General features: G+C 45.6%; 1 protein-coding gene across 1 annotated transcript in view; it reads right to left on the reverse strand.

Annotated features, from left to right (window-relative positions):
• Positions 1 to 9,212: 9,212 nt before the first annotated feature.
• Positions 9,213 to 18,655, reverse strand: part of CLDN19 (claudin 19) — an 85,733-nt gene continuing 76,290 nt past the window's right edge. The window contains exons 6-7 of the mRNA XM_073316663.1: positions 13,333 to 13,524; positions 9,213 to 9,304 (exon numbers count right to left, since the gene is read on the reverse strand). Of these exons, the coding sequence (XP_073172764.1) occupies positions 9,213 to 9,304; positions 13,333 to 13,524 (284 nt within the window). The remainder of the gene's footprint in view (positions 9,305 to 13,332; positions 13,525 to 18,655) is intronic.

Here is an 18,655-nt window from a genome sequence, read left to right on the forward strand (position 1 = left end):
TTTTGGTTAAAAGCATGAAGCTTATCAGTCTGGTTATCTGTCTAGGTCTGGACATTTTTTATACTATCCAGGTGATAGACATGGAGCTCATATATAATGTTATGAGTGCTAAGACATGATCATTTTATGGACACTCTGTGTGAGTAGGTCAGTCAAAGTTCCTCCAAGCCAATGGCTTGTCAGGCGGATGTGGTTAAAAGTACATCAGTTTCATTGTCAACAGTACATAAGGGAGTGAGGTAGACAGCAACACATCAGACCTCCTCAACCTGATGGTTCAGGTACACAGTTTGCAGCTGGATGAACTGGAAAGGACCTTTCAGTGGGAGATCAAGTGAGATGCAAATCCATATCCTGTAGGATTGTAGTCAAGCACCATAACCATTCAGCCACTGCACCTCAAGAAAGTGGGTGAGTGAGAAGTTATTGTGTATTGATTATTAGAATTTCCTGTATGACTGTAGGGCTCTAAATTTAATTGTCTGAAGTGGAACGTTTAGTATATGCCGTGACATGCTGGGGTATAATCCAGAGCAGTGAGGGGCTGTCGCACCTTCCTTGTAACCTGGGGTGGCTTGCTGTTGTAGCTTCCAACCTAGGCTGTTCACAACCAGCTATCAGCATGCAAGCCATTCCCCAGATGTGTTTGTGTAACTGCAGCCTGCCAGTCACACCCTGGCTCTCACCAGCTGTGGTTAAATTGCAAGGTGACCACCACACACTCCCAGTCCGGGACTTTCCCCCCAGAAATGTATGTTCTGCACTGTCCAGCCTTGGGACAGACCAGAGATATAAATTTCCTTAAACACACTAGATTAGGTGAAACAATAAAACAAGTTTATTAACTAAATGAAGATAGCTTTTAAATGAGTAAAACTAATGAGGCATAAAAGTCAGAAATGGTTAGAAGAAAAATAAAAATAAAAGCCTTTCTAGTGCCTAACATAACAAACTATATTAGATTCAAACAACATTTTTCACTACATGCTTCCAGCCAAACTCGTCAGGTCAGGACATTTCCCCCCAAAGCCTGTTTCCTTTGTTTTCTTATGTGTGATACCAGAGGCAGACAGGATGAGAGGGAGGGATGTTTATTGTTTTTTATAGTTCCAGTCCTCTAGAAAAATATTTCCAACTGGGAATGGTGAAAAAAAGAGTCTGTTGGATTTTTTTTCCACCTGTTTGAGCTTCCTTTGTTTCCCTTTCCTGCTTGATGAATCTGTTTATTGCTTAAACGCAAATTAGGGCAAACATACATTTCTTTGTTCAAGATAGGCCTGTTTGACCAGTTTGGTGCTACATGAGTTTTGAACATGAACTTTTAACATCATACAGAGAAATCTTATAACTTCACATACAATGTTGCCACACATATTCTATAAAGACAATACTGACAAATTATGAGTTTTCAGATGGTACCTCAAAAATCAGACCATGTACAAAGGTTATTACAACAGCGCGTAGGGTGTATTCTGTCACACATATCTACTATAATGCTCGAATTCAGTGGGGTCTGTAAGGGAAGGCAGCACCATGACTTCCCAGAGACGAATGCCCAAGCACACACTTGAAAGGCAACAGAATCCCGGCACTGAGGAAGATGCCAGCTTGTTTTCCAAAACTGGAGGTTACCAGAGCAAAGGCTTACCAGAGACAAGTGGGTTGATCCATGCACAGAGGAGTTGACACTCTCCAGGAGCTGCACGGGTGTTATCTGTGAGCTCAGACACAGAGACAAGCTGCTCCAGGGAGAGGCTTTGCAGAAGAGCCTGTCAGGAATTAGTCCTGCTAAGATTCCAGGTTGGGAGACTGCCAGACCCCTGGTAAGCTGGAAATGTGCATAGTGCGTTTTACAATAAATATATTTTCTGCTAAAGGCTTTTATTCTAAATAAGCACGACTTTGCTTGAAGAAGCCTGTTTTGGTCACTGCTTACCACTGTCATTGCATGGCTCAAGCTTTCTCCCTGCTGCCTTGGAGTGGCTTTTCATCTCAGGGGTCTGAATCCTAAGTTCTGTATCTTAGCACCTGGTGCCTCTACCCAAGGGGGCCCCTCCCAATGCCTGGGACACAAGGGATGCTGGCCCTTGGGGAATTGTTTACTAACAAATAATACACAAGGAGTGTACTCCAATAGACAAGGAATAAAACAATTATCACAGTTCCCAGAGTAGCTATACAACAAGAGGGGAGACAGAGAACAAAGGATTAGGGATAAGGAAAGAATAGGAGTAACTAGAATAATAAAATAGCAACAGTACTTTAAACCTTCCACCTCTCAACATTTACAACAGGCCCAAACCACCCAGCTCCCTCCTAGCACCTGCCTAGGCAGACAGTGGATTGAGTGGGTGATGAAATGCTGTAATTATTAGGCAGCTTAAACCTCACCAGCAAAATAAATAGACATAGGATTTCTTACAAGCTCTTCACACCTCTCCCTGAGGCTTCCTGCTCTGGAGCCCAATGGAAAAGGATGCTGACACAGTGCCCTGGTCTGGAATCGCTCCTCAGGCTCCTGCGTTGCGGGTCTCTGTTGAGTTCAAAGCTTCCTTTCAGAAAGGAATGGGAAGTTTAATGGGGACCTCCCAGGCTGTGATGCTTCTCTCTCCACCCCACGGCAACAACACCCAAACCTGGTAGTAAAGCTTATATTTGGCTCTGGGAGTAGCGGCACACTGGACTCTCGGCATTCTGGGAAATGGAGTCCTGCGCCTCTGTAGCCATTGCTGCTGTAGTCCAGGGGCCAATTCCTTAGAAGCTTGGCTTAATATGTCAGGAACAACCATCTCCAGAGCAGGTTACCCATTCAACCCAGTGTCTGGTCTCAGAGTGGGAGAAATGCATGAGTCCACCCCAAGAGACTGTGACAGCCCGAGGTCTGAGACTTTGAAGGGATGTACATGGAGTCACCAGGAGATGCCCGAGATTCCAAGGGCAGAAGGGAGGATTGTGCTCCTCCAATCTGACCTCCTGTGTAGCACAGCCAGAGAACTGTCCCACAAGAACTCTGAGAGCATTTATCCCAGTAAACGTACCAGACCCTTCTGAAAAATTCACTTTGGTGCTTATAGCCAGCTCCTTGTGTCCCACTCAGCTCACTGTCTACCTTCCCTTTCAGGTCAGTCTTGGGATCCCAGGGGTGACCTATGAACTGGGCTATTCTTACTGGATGGCTGCGGCGGGCACCATCTGCACCTGTGTGACGGGGATTCTGCTTATTGTTGCCAGCTGTGCCAGCACCCGGACACCAAGACGGTGGAGGAGACATCCACGGGTCTGCCTGCCACCTGCCTCCCAGAGGAAAGGCACCTACCTGTGAGGCTGGAGCTGAGCACTCCACTCCCTGCTAACCACTGGCCTTTGCTTTAGTGCAGGATGCTCTGGAAAACTTAAATGAAATTTTCTTTTTGTCAAAGTTTACTGTCCACCCCCACCCCCATTTTTGACCAGCTCTGCTGTACCCCAGTGCTGTGAGAAGCCCCTCACTCCCTTGGGTGAGCAGTCACATGCACACTGACATCCATGGGGCTACTTGTGCAAGTCCCAGAGTAGTGAAGGGTTTGCACTCTGGTCCAGGGTCAGGGTCAGGATGGCCTGGGGACAGAAGGCAGTGCCAGCCACACTGGGCTCATTGCTCTTTACGTGCGCACGCGCGCTTGAGTGTGTGTGCAAATGGGAGTACTAGAATCTAGATATCAGTGTCTCAGCAATGAACTGATTAGCCCTTAGATAAGAGCAGTTAGAGCAGTATGAATAAGCAGCAGTAATTCATTCCTGTTTGCTCTAGCAAGAATTAGACATTCCTTTGTTTTCCGCTCATTTCAGCTCTTTTTTCATATTAATCTATTAAAATTACACATTACTACAGTGGAGGAAACTTCCTATTTACTAGAAGAAAGCATCAAATGGTGCTATTTAAACAAGGCGGTGGAAAGTCCTACAAATGGAGCACTTAGGAATGACAGCAAATGACTTCTTTTTACACAAAACGTGGAGAAAAAAATCACTGTGCCAGTGATCTCAGGGCAAAGAAAGACTGGAACTGGGAAACATCACAGTATAAATGATACGGGACCGTAGTACTCTGTTGTGCATAGTCTGTATTATTCAGCTCGCTGAATTGCAAAAGCTCTGTAAAAATATTCCACCTGGTTGTGGGCAATAGAACAGCTTGTATGGAAATGCTCCTCCATTGTGAATTGCCAGGTACTAATTTAATAGAAACAGCCAGCTGGGCTCCTCATGTTTCTGCTAGAAGCAGAATTTAATAGGGATCCAGGCATGTTTTAGGAATAGGAAGAGATTAATATTGTTGGCCTGACTCTGCTCCCCCTTACAGCACTGAGATTTTGGGCTGGGGTTTTCCAAGTAGCCCCTCAAGGGAGTTAAGAACGGGAATCCCATTGGGAACCTAACTCCCTTAGGCTCTTTTGAACATCCCGGCCTTCACCCAGGAGGATTTGGGAGTTGTGGTGGATATCAGCTGAACTTGAGCTCCTAGTGTGACAGTGTGGCCAAAAGGACTAATGAGATTGCGGGCTGCATAAACAAAGGAGTCTCGAATAGGAGTAGAGCGGTTATTTTATCTCTGTATTTGGCACTTATGCTACTGGAAAGAGATGATCAGATAGGCTGCCAGTCCCTCCTGCCAACTTGTGCGACTGCTGCTGGAATTCTGTGTCCAGTTATAGGGCCCACAACTCAAGAAGGATGTTGATAAATTGGAGATGGGTCAGAGAAGAGCCAAGAGAATGATTAAAGGACTGGAAAATTTGCCTTATAGCGAGAGACTCCAGAAGCCCAAGCTCTTTGGTTTAACAAAGAGAAGGTTAAAGGGTGACTTGATCACAATCTATAAGTAGCAACATGGGGAACAAATATTTAATAATGGATATGACGCTGGCAGACAAGGTGCAAGCTCATGCCAAGGCCCTGAGCCTTGCTGAACACATACAATTGCATAGCTGGAAACCAGTCTTGCTTACTTGTGTTTTAGCATTATCAAAATCACTATTCGATGTTAAGTTGATGAAAATGTGTTTAGTGTTTAAGCTTTATAAAATGCTTGTAGGGTGCTGTGAGTGGTGATCTCACTTATAACCTCTATAGCCCGTGGTATAAAGTTATATTGAGAGTTTGCACAGTAGGCCTCTGTAATTGTGTAACTCAACACACAGGCAAAGAAGCATTGATTAATGTAAAGTGCTCAGCCTGCAGACAAGAATGGCCCATGGAAGGCAAAAGATGTATTGTGTAGCATCAAAGCCCACTCTGTTGATTTCATTCCCAACTCCCTCCAGGCAGGTGAGACCTGCGGATGAACTCATCCCATCGGTTTTAGACTCTGGAGAGGAGGGGGTAAAAATCCCTTACAAGGAGAAACTAATGAATGACTGATCTCTTGGGACTGGAAGCAACCTGATTATTTTGATCTTTGGTTAAAGTGAGCATTTATCACTAAGGCCAGTCTGGGTGGCAAGATAGACTCGAGTGTCCAGGGGGGCTGTCTGTGACTCCATTGTAGGACTATAGTAGTACTTTGGGAATTCACATTTGTTACCGTGTTGGTGAAATCTAATTATAAAACTTGCCACCAGTCTTGGGTCTCGCATTGATGCTGACCTTGGTGGGACACTTCTGAGAGTGCCAATTCAGGACAAATTGCTTAGAGCAGGGCAATTACAGCCCAAGGCTGGGGTTCCTTTGCACACCAAGGAAAACCAAACAAATGGTTTTACCCCACTGGCTAACCATAAGTCATACAAGCAATTCCCTTAGATACTCCAGTTTCCCAGTATCACCATCAGTGCCATTTGTTATGAGGACGAATGGTTATGAAAACTAATGCCCCAGTAAAAGAAAAAAGGTTCTCCTGATCCCAAAGGACCAAGCCCCAGATCCAGGTCAATGTACAAATCAGATCTTACCCACAAATTACGCTGTCGTCAGTCCTTTAGAATTTCAAATCTAAAGGTTTATTCATAAAAAGAAAGCTATAGATGAGAGCAAGGCTTGGTTAAATGGAATGAATTACATACAGTAATGGCGAAGTTCTTGGTTCAGACTTGTAGCAGTGATGGAATAAACTGCAGGTTCAAATCAAGTCTCTGGAGCACATCCACAGCTGGGGTGGGTCATTGTTCAGAGCTTCAGTTTGTAGCAAAGTCCTTCCAGAGGCAAGAAGCAGGATTGAAGACAAGATGGAAATGAGGCATCTGCCTTTTATAGTCTCTTCCGGGTGTAAGAACTTACGGTGGAAAATTACAGCAAAATGGAGTTTGGAGTCATATAGGCAAGTCACATGTCCATGCATGATTCAGTTCTTTACAGGTGCAGCCATTGCCCACATGCTATCTTGAACGTCCCCAGGAAGACTTCTTATGTGGATTGGAGTCTCCCAAGGTCTGTCAGTTAAGTGTTTCTTGATTGGGCACTTAACTTGCAAATTCCTTTCTCAAGAAGCTGACCAAATGCTTTACTAAGGCTACTTAGAAGCTTTGTACAATGTTTGCTGCAAATATATAACAGTAGTTGCAACAATGATCTATACGGTCAGGTTATGTCAGTAACGTCACAGGTGTCTTCCCTTCTTTTTGACAGTCTGCCCTGAGCTTGGCACTCTCAGTTGGGAATCACTCCAGACAGTGAAACAATGGGCTCTTCATTCTAGCAGAGAAACTTATAACATGATCCACTGGCTTGACACTGACGCTAGACAATTTCAGACTGGAAATAAGATGTAAATTTTTAACAGAGTAATTAAACATTGGAACAATTTACAAAAGGTTGGGGTGGATTCTCCATCACTGACAATTTTTAAATCAAGACACAGTGTTTTTTTAAAAGCTCTGCTCTGGGAATTATTTCTGGGAAGGTCTGTTATACTGAAGGTCAGACAAGATGGTCAAAGTGGTCCCTTTTGGCCTTGGAATCTATGAATCGACATCAGTGGTTGCTGCATTCAGAGAAGTATTTTGCAGCATGCTGTGTGTATATGCACATCGCAACTCCACCCAGAATGTTTCCTTGTCAATAAACTTAACTGATTGGTCCAGTTTTGTGAAAAAAGTAGGAGTGTAAAACAGAATGCTTGTGAGTTGGTGGCTCCCAGGAGCTGCACAGGATACGTAACCATATGCAGATAATTTTCCCATGTCCAGTGCGCCAAACAACAAGGATTTTTAAACCACATGTGGTTGTGCTGAGTGGCAACAGCGCCTGGAGGGGTTTGCGGCTGGTCACTACCAAAGATGTCAGGATTCCCTCCCCATTCTGAACTCTAGGGCACAGATGTGGGGACCCGCATGAAAGATGCCCTAAGCTTATTTCTACCAGCTTAGATTAAAAACTTTCCCAAGGCACAAATCCTTCCTTGTCCTTGCTGCCACCACCAATTGAGTTAGACAAAGATTCAGGAAAAGAACCACTTGGAGTTCCTGTTTCCCTAAAATATCCCCCCAAGCCCTTTCCTGGGGAGGTTTGAGAATAATCTACCAACCAAATAGGTACACCAGAGTCTTAAAAAACAGAACTTTATTATATAGAAAAAAAAGTAAAAGAAGTACCTCTGTAAAATCAGGATGGAAGGTAACGTTACAGGGTAATCAGATTCAAAACACAGAGGATTCCCCTCGAGGCAAAACTTTAAAGTTACAAAAAAACAGGGATAAACCTCCCTCTTAGCACAGGGGAAATTCAAAAGCTAAAAACAAAAGATAATGTAAAGCGCCTTGCCTTATTTACTTACTATTTTTGCAATATTGAGACTCATTTTAGGATGATTTTTAGGAGAAGGCGTTTTCTGACCTGATGCTTCTCTGCTTCCCCAGGGAACACACAAAGAAAGAGCACACACAAAGCCTCCCCCCCAAGATCTGAAAGTATCTTCTTTCCCCATTGGTCCTTTTGGTCAGGTGCCAACCAGGTTATTTGAGCTTCTTAACCCCTTACAGGTAAGGAGGAATTCTAGGCTACCCTTAGCTGTACGGTTATGACAAAAGCAATGTGAGAGACAGCCCAGGCTGGAGAGAGTTAAGGTGGCACAGCGGTCCCACAGTCCCAGGCGGCGCTCTGGAGATCCTGTCACAGGGGGAATGGTAGGTGATATCTCCTCCAGCAAGAGGCAAAGGGGATGTGTGGCTGGAAGAAAGAAAATGGCTGAGAGGGATGGAAGCTTGAAGGGCTAGGGGCAGAAAGCAGAAGCCCCGTGTCACTCTTGGGGTATGAGTGTGTGGCCACCAGAAGAGAGGCGAGTCACTGAGTCTGTGGAATTCAGCTAGGCTTTGGTGAGGACAAAGGGCCTGGAGGCAGTCAGAGCTGAAGGGTTCACGATTAGGGAGAAGGCATGGGCCCGGCAGGAGAAGGTCAGGAGAAGGCAAAGGATGAGGGAGCAATGTTGGAGGGAGTGAAACCTTTCAACGTGATTCCTGTCAACACTAAAGGCACTTTGTGGCCTCAGGAATGACTGGAATCCGTTCCTCTTACCATGTCTGTTTGCAGTTCGTTTTCCTCCCTGCTGCCTATGGGGAGAAAGAACGTAGCCCCCTTCCATGATCAGTCGGGATTTACACTGCACCTTCCATCTGCGGAATTCAAAGTGCTTTGTAGCCCAGCCTCCCCTTTCCCCTGGGAGGGCAGTTTGCACTTGGGGCCTGGGTCTACCAGCAGCAATCTTCAGAGGGACCTGATGCTGAACATACTCCACTGATACCAGAATCCCCTTCTTATGAGAGGGCAAAAGCAGCTTTTCCTGCCGACGCTTTGGAATATTTGTGTTAAATCTCGAAAATGTAACTAGACCAAATCAGAATCCACAGTGCTCATGACCGACCTTTATTAAGCAGGTGCTCAGCCTAGCACGTTTATATCATGCTAACATGACACCATCTTCAACAAACGCCCATATCTTGCCAAAATGATGCCAGCCTCTGTGTGGAGTACCTTAAAGCCCCTTGCAGCTACGCTGCACTTACAGAACGCTACAGAAACTTTCATTAATTACCCTAAAAACACATCAAGGTTCTGGAAAATTGAGTGAGATAATTGTTCACGGTCAAAAGCCACTGTCACAAGCTGGAAGCTGATATGATGGCTCAGATCCACTTCAAAAGCAAATCCAGAGAAAATTTCAGGAGGTTTGGGTGCTTTGGAAGAGCAGCAGACAGAGTGTGGGACTGAAGGCAGGTATCCTTGGAGGTACAGCTACTTCATTACACTCGGGAGTTTATCATATACATCTGCCCAGTGGCAGTTCTTCCAGAGGGGTAGATGGACCTTTGAGGTCTCCTGGAGGGTCTATCATCTGACAGAGAGAAAAGATTTAAAATAATGTAATTGAGAAAGATTATAATCTAGAAAAGAGGTAAAGTCAAGTTGTGACACTACACCGCATATTCTTTGTAGAGATATTGTTATGATATGAATATGGCATAACTAAAATATCTTTTATGCAAGATGGGTCATGTGAGATATCATTGGGAAGGTTATGATTTACTGAATGTGATTATCCTATTTGTGTGCATGTATCATTTCTGTATCTGAGGTTAGGAATATTAACCATGTATCTATTGAAAAAGTGTTTGCACCTGGGGAATGTCCACCAGACAGAATGCAATCAGTCTGGCTGGTTAGTCAATGGGCCATTAGGAAGCACACTAGGACTTTGAAGAGACTAATCTCCCACTTTCCTGAGAAACTTCCTGGGATGCTGCGCCACACTGGAGGGTCATGTGATCCTGTCACCTGGTACTGGACCCCCTTCTTGGCCTGTTGGTATTTTTCCACAAAAGGGGTTGAGACCAAAGTGGGAAACAAAGGATTCCCACCATATGTAAATCCCATTTAAGGCAGCGAAGTGGGTTAATCAGGGCTCTTTTCTTCACTGAATCCCTGCCCAGGATAAGAAACAAGGACTGGGATGCGGGTGGAGAAGAGCTGAGCCAAGCCCGGAAAAGGTGTCTGGTCTGTGACAGAAATGCCTAAAACAACATTTAGGGTGAGAAATTACCACTTGTAATTGGTTTCTTTAGTATCTTGACCTTAGTTTGTGTGTTTGTTTTATTTGCTCAATAATCTGCTTTGATCTGTTTGCTAATCCCTATAATCCCTTAAAAATCTAACCTTTGTGATTAATAAACTTGTTTTGTTTTCTAAAACCCAGTTTGTGGGATTCATAAGTGGGGGGGCGGGGAGGCCATGCATATTTTTCTCCACATTGTGGGAGGGGGCAATTTTCATGAGCGCACGCTGTATAGATTTCTGTGCAGTGCAAGACAAACCAATTTTGGGTTTGCACTCCAGAGGGGGTGTGTACTTGAGTGCCAGGCAATTCCTGAGCTGAGTCTTCCCATGCAGAGCTGATTTCAGTGTCTGTGTCTTTCTACAGCTGCTTGTGTCTTTAACTGTGTGTCGTCTGTGTGTGTGTGTGCTGGAGGAGGCTTGAGGGCCTGACTCAGCAGGACAGGGTGAGGGAGTCCAGGCTGGTGGAACAGGCAGACTCAGTGGTACCCCAGTACATCAGGTGGCACCCTGAACTGGAGGGGGCAACCTGTCAAACAAGTGACTCATTATTATTTATATTCCCCCAGTGGAGATCAGGTCCTTCTTGTGACGCTCCCTGAAGTGTCTCATAGTTGACTTTCAGTGACGTGTAGCATGCATTGACGCTTCCAATCTGGAGCATATGTTGAATAATCCTGTGCTGAAGTCCCACATACATGGCACCTTGTTCTCCAAACCGAAATGTGTGAACAAAAGCCAGAGCGATGCTGAGCCCAGGGGAGTATGTGTGTGTGACCTGCTCCTTTTACTGACAATAGGGTGACTCTACCTGATTATGCTGGGCTGCTGGGTTTCCTTTCTGAGCCAAGGCAGGTAAATCCATGGAGCAGGTTGTCACAATCTCTCAGTATCCTTGTGATACTGAGAAAGGGGATGGGAGGACACCAGGGTCCATATTATCAAAGGCAATTTGCAGCTCCCATTGATTTCAGTGCAATGTGTCCCCACACGCTCAGCACTTTTGAAGACCAGCCACATGAGGGCTTCTGCTCTGGAGTCAGTAGCTCGGCCCATCCAGACGCCATAGAGGCTCTGGTTGTTGAATTTTTGACAGGTTCTTCTTTCACTGGTTTGAACCAAACTGGGAATGAAAGCCATTACTGAGCCTTCTTTAACATGCACGCTAACGGGAAGTGAGTGTTTTACATACATATGGCGTACAGAACAACACAGTAATCCCTAGTTTCAGAGTGGTACCCGTGTTAGTCTGTATCAGCAAAAAAAACAAACGAGGAGTACTTGTGGCACCTTAGAGACTAACACATTTATTTTTTGTGGGCTAAAACCCTCTTCATCAGATGCATTCAGTGGAAAATACAGTAGGAAGATAGATATATACACAGAGAACATGAAAAAACTGTAACGAGACTAATCAGTTAAGGTGGGCTATTATCATCACGAGAAAAAAACTTTTGTAGTGATAATCAGGGTGGCCCATTTCAAACAGTTGACAAAAAGGTGTAAGTAACCATAGGGAGAAAATTAGCATGGGGAAATAGTTTTTACTTCGTGTAATGACCCATCCACTCCCAGTCTTTATTCAAGCCTAATTTAATAGTGTCCAATTTGCAAATTAATTCCAATTCTGCAGTTTCTCATTGGAGTCTGTTTTTGAAGTTTTTTTTGTTGGAGAATTGCAACTTTTAGGTTTGAAATTAAGTGAGCCAGGGAGGTTGAAGTGTTCTCAGACTGGTTTTTGAATGTCATAATTCTTGACATCTGATTTGTGTTCATTCTTTTACATAGAGACTGTCCAGTTTGGCCAATGTACATGGCAGAGGGGCATTGCTGGCACATGATGGAATATATCACACTGGTAGATGTGCAGGTGAATGAGCCTCTGACGCTGTGGCTGATGAGATTAGGCCCTATGATGGTGTCCCTTGAATAGATATGTGGACAGAGTTGGCAACGGGCTTTGTTGCAAGGATAGATTCCTGGGTTAGTGTTTTTGTTGTGTGGTGTGTGGTTGCTGGTGAGTATTTGCTTCAGGTTGGGAGGCTGTCTGTAAGCAAGGACTGGCCTGTCTCCCAAGATCTGTGAGAGTGATGGGTCGTCCTTCAGGATAGGTTGTAGATCCTTGAAGATGCGTTGGAGAGGTTTTAGTTGGGGGCTGAAGGTGATGGCTAGTGGTGTTCTGTTATTTTCTTTGTTGGGCCTGTCCTGTAGTAGGTGACTTCTGGGTACTCTTCTGGCTCTGTCAATCTGTTTCTTCACTTCAGCAGGTGGGTATTGTAGTTTTAAGAATGCTTGATAGAGCTCTTGTAGGTGCAAATGCGGTTGTATCTTAAAGGTTGGCTGTAGACAATGGATCGTGTGGTGTGGTCTGGGTGAAAGCTGGAGGCATGTAGGTAGGAATAGTGGTCAGTAGGTTTCTGGTATAGGGTGGTGTTTATGTGACCATTGCTTATTAGCACCGTAGTGTCCAGGAAGCGGATCTCTTGCGTGGACTGGTCCAGGCTGAGGTTGATGATAGGATGGAAATTGTTGCAGTCATGGTGGAATGCCTCAAGGGCTTCTTTTCCATAGGTCCAGATGATGAATATGTCATCAATGTAGCGCAAGTAGAGTAGGGGCATTAGGGGACGAGAGCTGAGGAAGCGTTGTTCTAAGTCAGCCATAAAAATATTGGCATACTGTGGGGCCATGCGGGTACCCATAGCAGTGCCGCTGACTTGAAGGTATGCATTATGGGAGCAGGGCAAGCATCACAACCAAGGCCAAATGCTAACTAATCTCTTACACTGGCCAGGGCAAATCCAGAATACATTGACTTCAGTGGAGAACGCTGAACCGAATATAGGCCAAGGAGACTCTCCTGATGTTTCTGAGCAGGCTCTCTATCTAAATTATTTTTCTGCCTAAAGAGACATTATGCTGAACAATAATCAATTTGTATTAAAGCAGAAGACATATTTTGTGCTCTCTAAGGATGGTCTTGGCGAAGAAAATGGATGGCTGTGTTCTAGTCTAGGCTAGACCACCACTTGGGGTGTTCCCCTGCATCTGCATGAGGGAAAAGGCTGAGTTTACATCAGCTAAACCTAACCCGAAACTCACCCACTTGTCCTAATGGTGAAGGAAACTAGCCAGTGACATTCACATTTAATATTGATGGGTCAGTGAGATTCTTCAACTGTGACACTGTTCTCCTAAATCTGGGCCAAAAGTTTCAAACTTTGTGTCACTAGGTTTCTGAAGATACTGGACAGTTTGCAAATCTGTTTGTAACTGATTTGTCCCTAGTCGGCTGGTATTGCTACTACTGACCTGTGAAGCTATAAAGGCAGCAGGTTAGCATGATGGATGCCATAAAGCAACCTGTCGAACCAACCATTCCCAGCCAGCAAGACCACCCGAAGTCGTAGTGGATCCCCAGGAATATGTCGTGTAATATCAGAGTGGCTCTCTCCACATAGACATCCACCGCATACCACACGGAGCCGACCATGCCAAGGACACCTAGCAAAAGAACAAAGTGAGCTGAGAAACACCTGCACAGAATGCTCCCTACAGACGCCACACCAGCCACTCTCCTTGGGGGAACAGGCCAGGCCAGTCTGACCGGGGTGCCAATCCCAAGGCTTCAAATATCATGAGTTAGACTGCAAAATAATATAATATTTGGGGAGGGGAAGAGAAGAGGAGAAGGGTAGTAAAATCTCTCTGAACCCCTGGGGTTCACCCTGGGGTGAGGGAGCTGCCTTTCTATCCCTCGCCGTCTGCCTCCCCTACTGTGGCCCTTTTTGTCCCCTCCCTGTCTCCTTTGCTGCACCAGGCATCTCTCCCCCACTCACATTCTCCTTCCATGCTCCCCAACAGCCTCCTTTCCCCACCTGTTGCCTCAATTTATCTTCCCACACATTTCCCTCCCTGACCTTTCCCAGCTTCCTACTCCTCACATTCTGCTTCTCTGAGCCTCCATTTGCCTGCATCCTTCAGCCTCTTCCTGCACCGCCAAATTATCCTTCACTCCCTGTCTCCCTCCACCTCCCCCCATTTCCTTTGCTCCCTTGAACACCTCCTGCTCCCCATTCCACTACACCCCAATCTCTTTCTGGTGTTGTCTCTTTCCCCTACCTCCACCCAATTCCCTGTCCAATTCCCTAACCATAGAACACGAGTGTGAGCATCCTCCTCTGCAGACAGTCTGGCTTCAGCTCTATTGGGAACAATGGGATAGAGTGGCCATCTTTACTAGCTGCAGCCTCACTTTCACCTGCAGGGAAATGGGCACCATCTTGAATAAGGGCAGCCTGTGGCTTCAGCCCCAGTGTGTCAGGAGTTGCAGAAGAGCTGGCCTCTGGGCACGCTAACAAGCACAGCTGGCCTGTGGATGGTTGCCTAATTGGCTATGCTGCATGATTGGTCGGAAGAGTCAGCAGACTGGGGCTGAAGCCCAAAAGCAGTAGTTCAGTGGCTGCTCAAAGCAGTTGCCCATGGCTGCAATAGCTCTTACGCCGGCTTGTTCCCAGCCCTGCCCCTGCCTTAGCCCCAGCCTTGCCTCAGTCCGTAGAATCTGCTTCTCACCCTCGGATCTGATTCCTGGCTTCTGACTCCAGCTGGCCCTTGGCTCTGGCATCTGGCCTCTGACTCCAGCTCTGATGCTGGGCTCCAATTCCTGGCTATTGACACCTGCTCTAACCACTAGGCATGACCACTCACATCCCAGTCATTGACAGTTTGAGCAGTCCCTCTGCAAACAATAAGAGAACCAGAGCTGATGTGGTGAGCATGACTTCTACAATCCCTCTTTGACGGAGCTAGTGGGAGCCCTATGGACCTTGTAGGCCCAAGTTGCCACCCTGCAGGTGTAGAATGCAGTCCTGTAAAACTCAAGTCATGCCGCCTTCAACCCCAACCCCTGCTCCCCACAAGCCCAAGCTCCTACTGCCTGACTAATTTAACGATGATCACAACAAATTCTGTGCGTTCCTAAGTCAGGGTCATCTCCACTACATGCGTCCGATGAAGTGAGCTGTAGCTCACGAAAGCTCATGCTCAGATAAATTTGTTAGTCTCTAAGGTGCCACAAGTCCTCCTTTTCTTTCTCCTATTTCTGCTATGCCCACAGTCACACCCCCCACTGATCAAGCCCAAGTGGGATTGATTATCAGCCTGCTTATCAGGGAGTCCCTGGCTTGGGTGTTTTTGCTCCTGAAAAAATCAAACCCCTTTCTGGGACACCTTGAAGACTTCATCAGAGCTATGACAGTGACATTCGATGACCCAAGTCATGAGTGTGTGGCCAAAGTGTTGCAACAGGGATGCTGGCCCTTAGCTAAATATGCAGCAGAGTTCCAGTGCTTTCTAGTAGAAACCAAATGGAGTAAGGCTGCCCAGCATTATCATTTCCAGCTTGGCCTAATGACCGTATTAAAGATGAACTGGCATGTTGGACTCCTCATCTGGCTTGGCTGCCTTAGCTGACCGATCGAGCAAAACACCTCCAGGAAAAAGGATGGCCCTCCTGGCTCCTACCAGGCTGCCAGAGCTGGTCCCATTCCCAGTCCCTTCCCCATCACCTCAGCTCATGCTAGTTGAGCATGTCTGGCCCCACCTCTCTGCTCTGGAGAAGAATCAACACCGGACATAGGGCCTCTGTCTGTAATGTGGAGAAACAGGACACTGTGCAACAAGCTGCCCTGCCAAGGTCTGATCTGTACCTGGGTTGGGAAACGTCAAGCTGCAGTCGCAGTAGCAGAGCTGGGCTGGGTTGGCACCTTCCCCTCTTCCCAGCAGCCCACACCAACACTCAGATACCAGTCCCCTGGTGATAGGCAAGCAGTGTCCAAAACATCTCCAGTTCCCTCTTTGGCTCTGGCACCCTGCAATGCCCAACACCCCCATCGAGGCACTGGTGGAGTCAGTTGCCTCAGGCAGTTTCATGGATCTGAAGTTTTCCCAAGCACATAATAACCCCATCCATTGCAACCCCACAAGTTAGCAGAGTCCATAGATAGGTCACTCCTTTCATCAGGACCAGACACCCACCAGATGGCTCCCTAAGAGGTAATTATCCTTTCAGGCTACCTAGGAATCCTCCAGTTTGGGCTAATTCATGCATCTCACTCATCAGTTGGGCTCATTGCCATGACCTGTGCAAGCTCATGGCAGTCAGGCATGATACACTTTGATTCCCCATCTTGCAGACAATCCTGCTTCCTGAGAGCCAAGCTAGGGCCAGCAACCCATTGTGGCTTACTTGGTCCTCCAGAGAAGTCAGAGATGTGAACAGAGGATCCAAAGCCAAACTTGGCAACCCCCTAGGACCAGGGATTCCTATTAAATATCAACTCTATGCTGATGTTTCCAACAATAAGAAAGCAAACATCTTACTGCCTCATTGCTGGTATGACAGCCCATCGACCTCCAGCCAGAAACAGAGGGTCCCTCTGGGCGCAACTACTCCCTCTCCAAATCTGAAGTACAGATATTCCCAAAATATCTCAAGGAAAACCTGAAGTTCATTCACTCCTCCACATCCCCAGCTGGGGTCCAGTCATCTTCCTGGCAAAGAAAGACTATTCCCTTCAGCCTTGTGTGGACAACCAAGTACTGAACAAGATTACAATCCAAAATAGGTTCTTCTCACCACTTATTAATGAGTTGTTCTAAAGACTCCACTCTGCCAAGATCTTCACAAAGTTGCACCTCCACAGAGCTTTTAACCTGGGAAAGATCTGATTGGAAGACGCCTTCTGTACTAGCTCTGGTCACTTTGAGTATTTTGTCATACCATTTGGATTGTTCAGCACCTCAGCAACTTTCAAGCATTTAATCAATGACACCTTTGAGGACGTTCTGGACCAATTACCTTATAGACTCATAGACTTTAAGGCCAGAAAGGACCATAATGATCATCTAGGCCATAGAACCTCACCCACCCACTCCTGTAATATACCCATACTCTCTAGCTAAGTTACTGAAGTCCTTAAATCATGATTTTAAGACTTCAAATTACCGAGAATCCACCATTTACACTAGCTTAAAACTGCAAGTGACCCATGCCCCAGGCTGCAGAGGAAGGCAACAAACCCCAGAGTCTGCCAATCTGACACAGGGGAAAATTCCTTCCTGACCCCAAATATGGCAATCAGTTAGACACTGGGCATGTGGGCAAGACTCACCAGTCAGACACCTGGGAAAGAATTCTCTGTAGGCTAGATGCGGAGGCTCTGTAGTTATTTAGAGCTTCCCCATCTAGCGTCCCATCACCAGCCGTTGCAGATATTTACCAGCAGCCTCTATAAATGTATCAGATGTATTTACCAGCCCCTCTATAAATGTATCAAGCTCTTTCCTGAAGCCAGTTAGGGTTTTTCTTGCCCCTACTGCTCCCCTTGGGAGGCTGTTCCAGAACTTCACTTCTCTGATGGTTAGAAATTTTGTCTAATTTCAAGCCTAAACTTATTGATGGCCAGTTTATATCCATTTGTTCTTGTGTCAGCATTGAATTTAAATAACTCCTCCCCCTCCCTGGTATTTATCCCTCTAATGTATTTATAGAGAGCAATCATAGCTCCCCTCAGCCTTCATTTGGTTAGCCTAAAGAAGCCAAGATCTTTGAGTCTCCTCTCTTAAGGTCAGTTTTCCATTCCTCAGATCATCTTAGTAGCCCTTCTCTGCATCTGTTTCAGTTTGAATTCTTCTTTCTTAAACATGGGAGGCCAGAATTGCACACAATACTCCAGATGAGGTCTCACCAGTGCCTTGTATAATGGTACTAACACTTCCTTTTCTCTACTGGAAATATCTTGCCTGATGCATCCTAGGACTGTATTAGCCATTTTCACAGCCCCATCACACTGGTCATTCATAGTCATCCTGTGATCAACCAATGCACCCAGGTCTTTCTCCTCCGCTTTCAGTTCCAACTGATAAATCCCCAGTTTATAGCAAAAATTCTTGTTAGTCCCTAAGTGCATGACCTTGCACTTTGCACTATTAAATTGCATCCCATTTCTATTACTCCAATTTTCAAGGTCATCGAGGTCTGGTATGATATTTTGGTCCTCCTCCATTTTGGCAATACCTCCCATCTTGTGTAATCTGCAAAATTTTAGCACACTCCCACCTTTTGTGCCAAAGTCATTAATAAAACTGTTAAATAAGATAGATCCCATGACCAGTCCCTGCAGAACTCCACTAGTAACATCTCTCCAGCCTGACAGTTCACCTTTCAGTATGACCCATTGCAGTCTCCCCTTTAACCAGTTCTTTATCTGCCTTTCAATTCTCATATTAATCCCATCTCCTCCAATTTAACTATTAATTTCCCATTTGGAACTGTATCAGACGTCTTACTGAAATTCAGGAAGATGAGATTTACTGCATTTCCTTTGTCAACAAAAATAAATAAATAAACAAAATCAATTATCTTCTCAAAGTAGAAGATCAGGTTGGTCTGGCATGATCTACCTTTTGTTGTATTTTATCACAATTACCATTTACCTCTGTGTCTTCAATGATTTTCTCTTTCAAAATTTGTTCCAAGACCTTGCATACAATTGTGGTCAAACTAACAGGCCTGTAGTTTCCCCAATCACATTTTTTCCCTTTCTTTAAAATAGGAGCTATATTCGCAACTCTC

This window comes from Lepidochelys kempii, chromosome 18 (assembly GCF_965140265.1).
Source record: "Lepidochelys kempii isolate rLepKem1 chromosome 18, rLepKem1.hap2, whole genome shotgun sequence".
Lineage (NCBI taxonomy): Eukaryota > Metazoa > Chordata > Testudines > Cheloniidae > Lepidochelys > Lepidochelys kempii.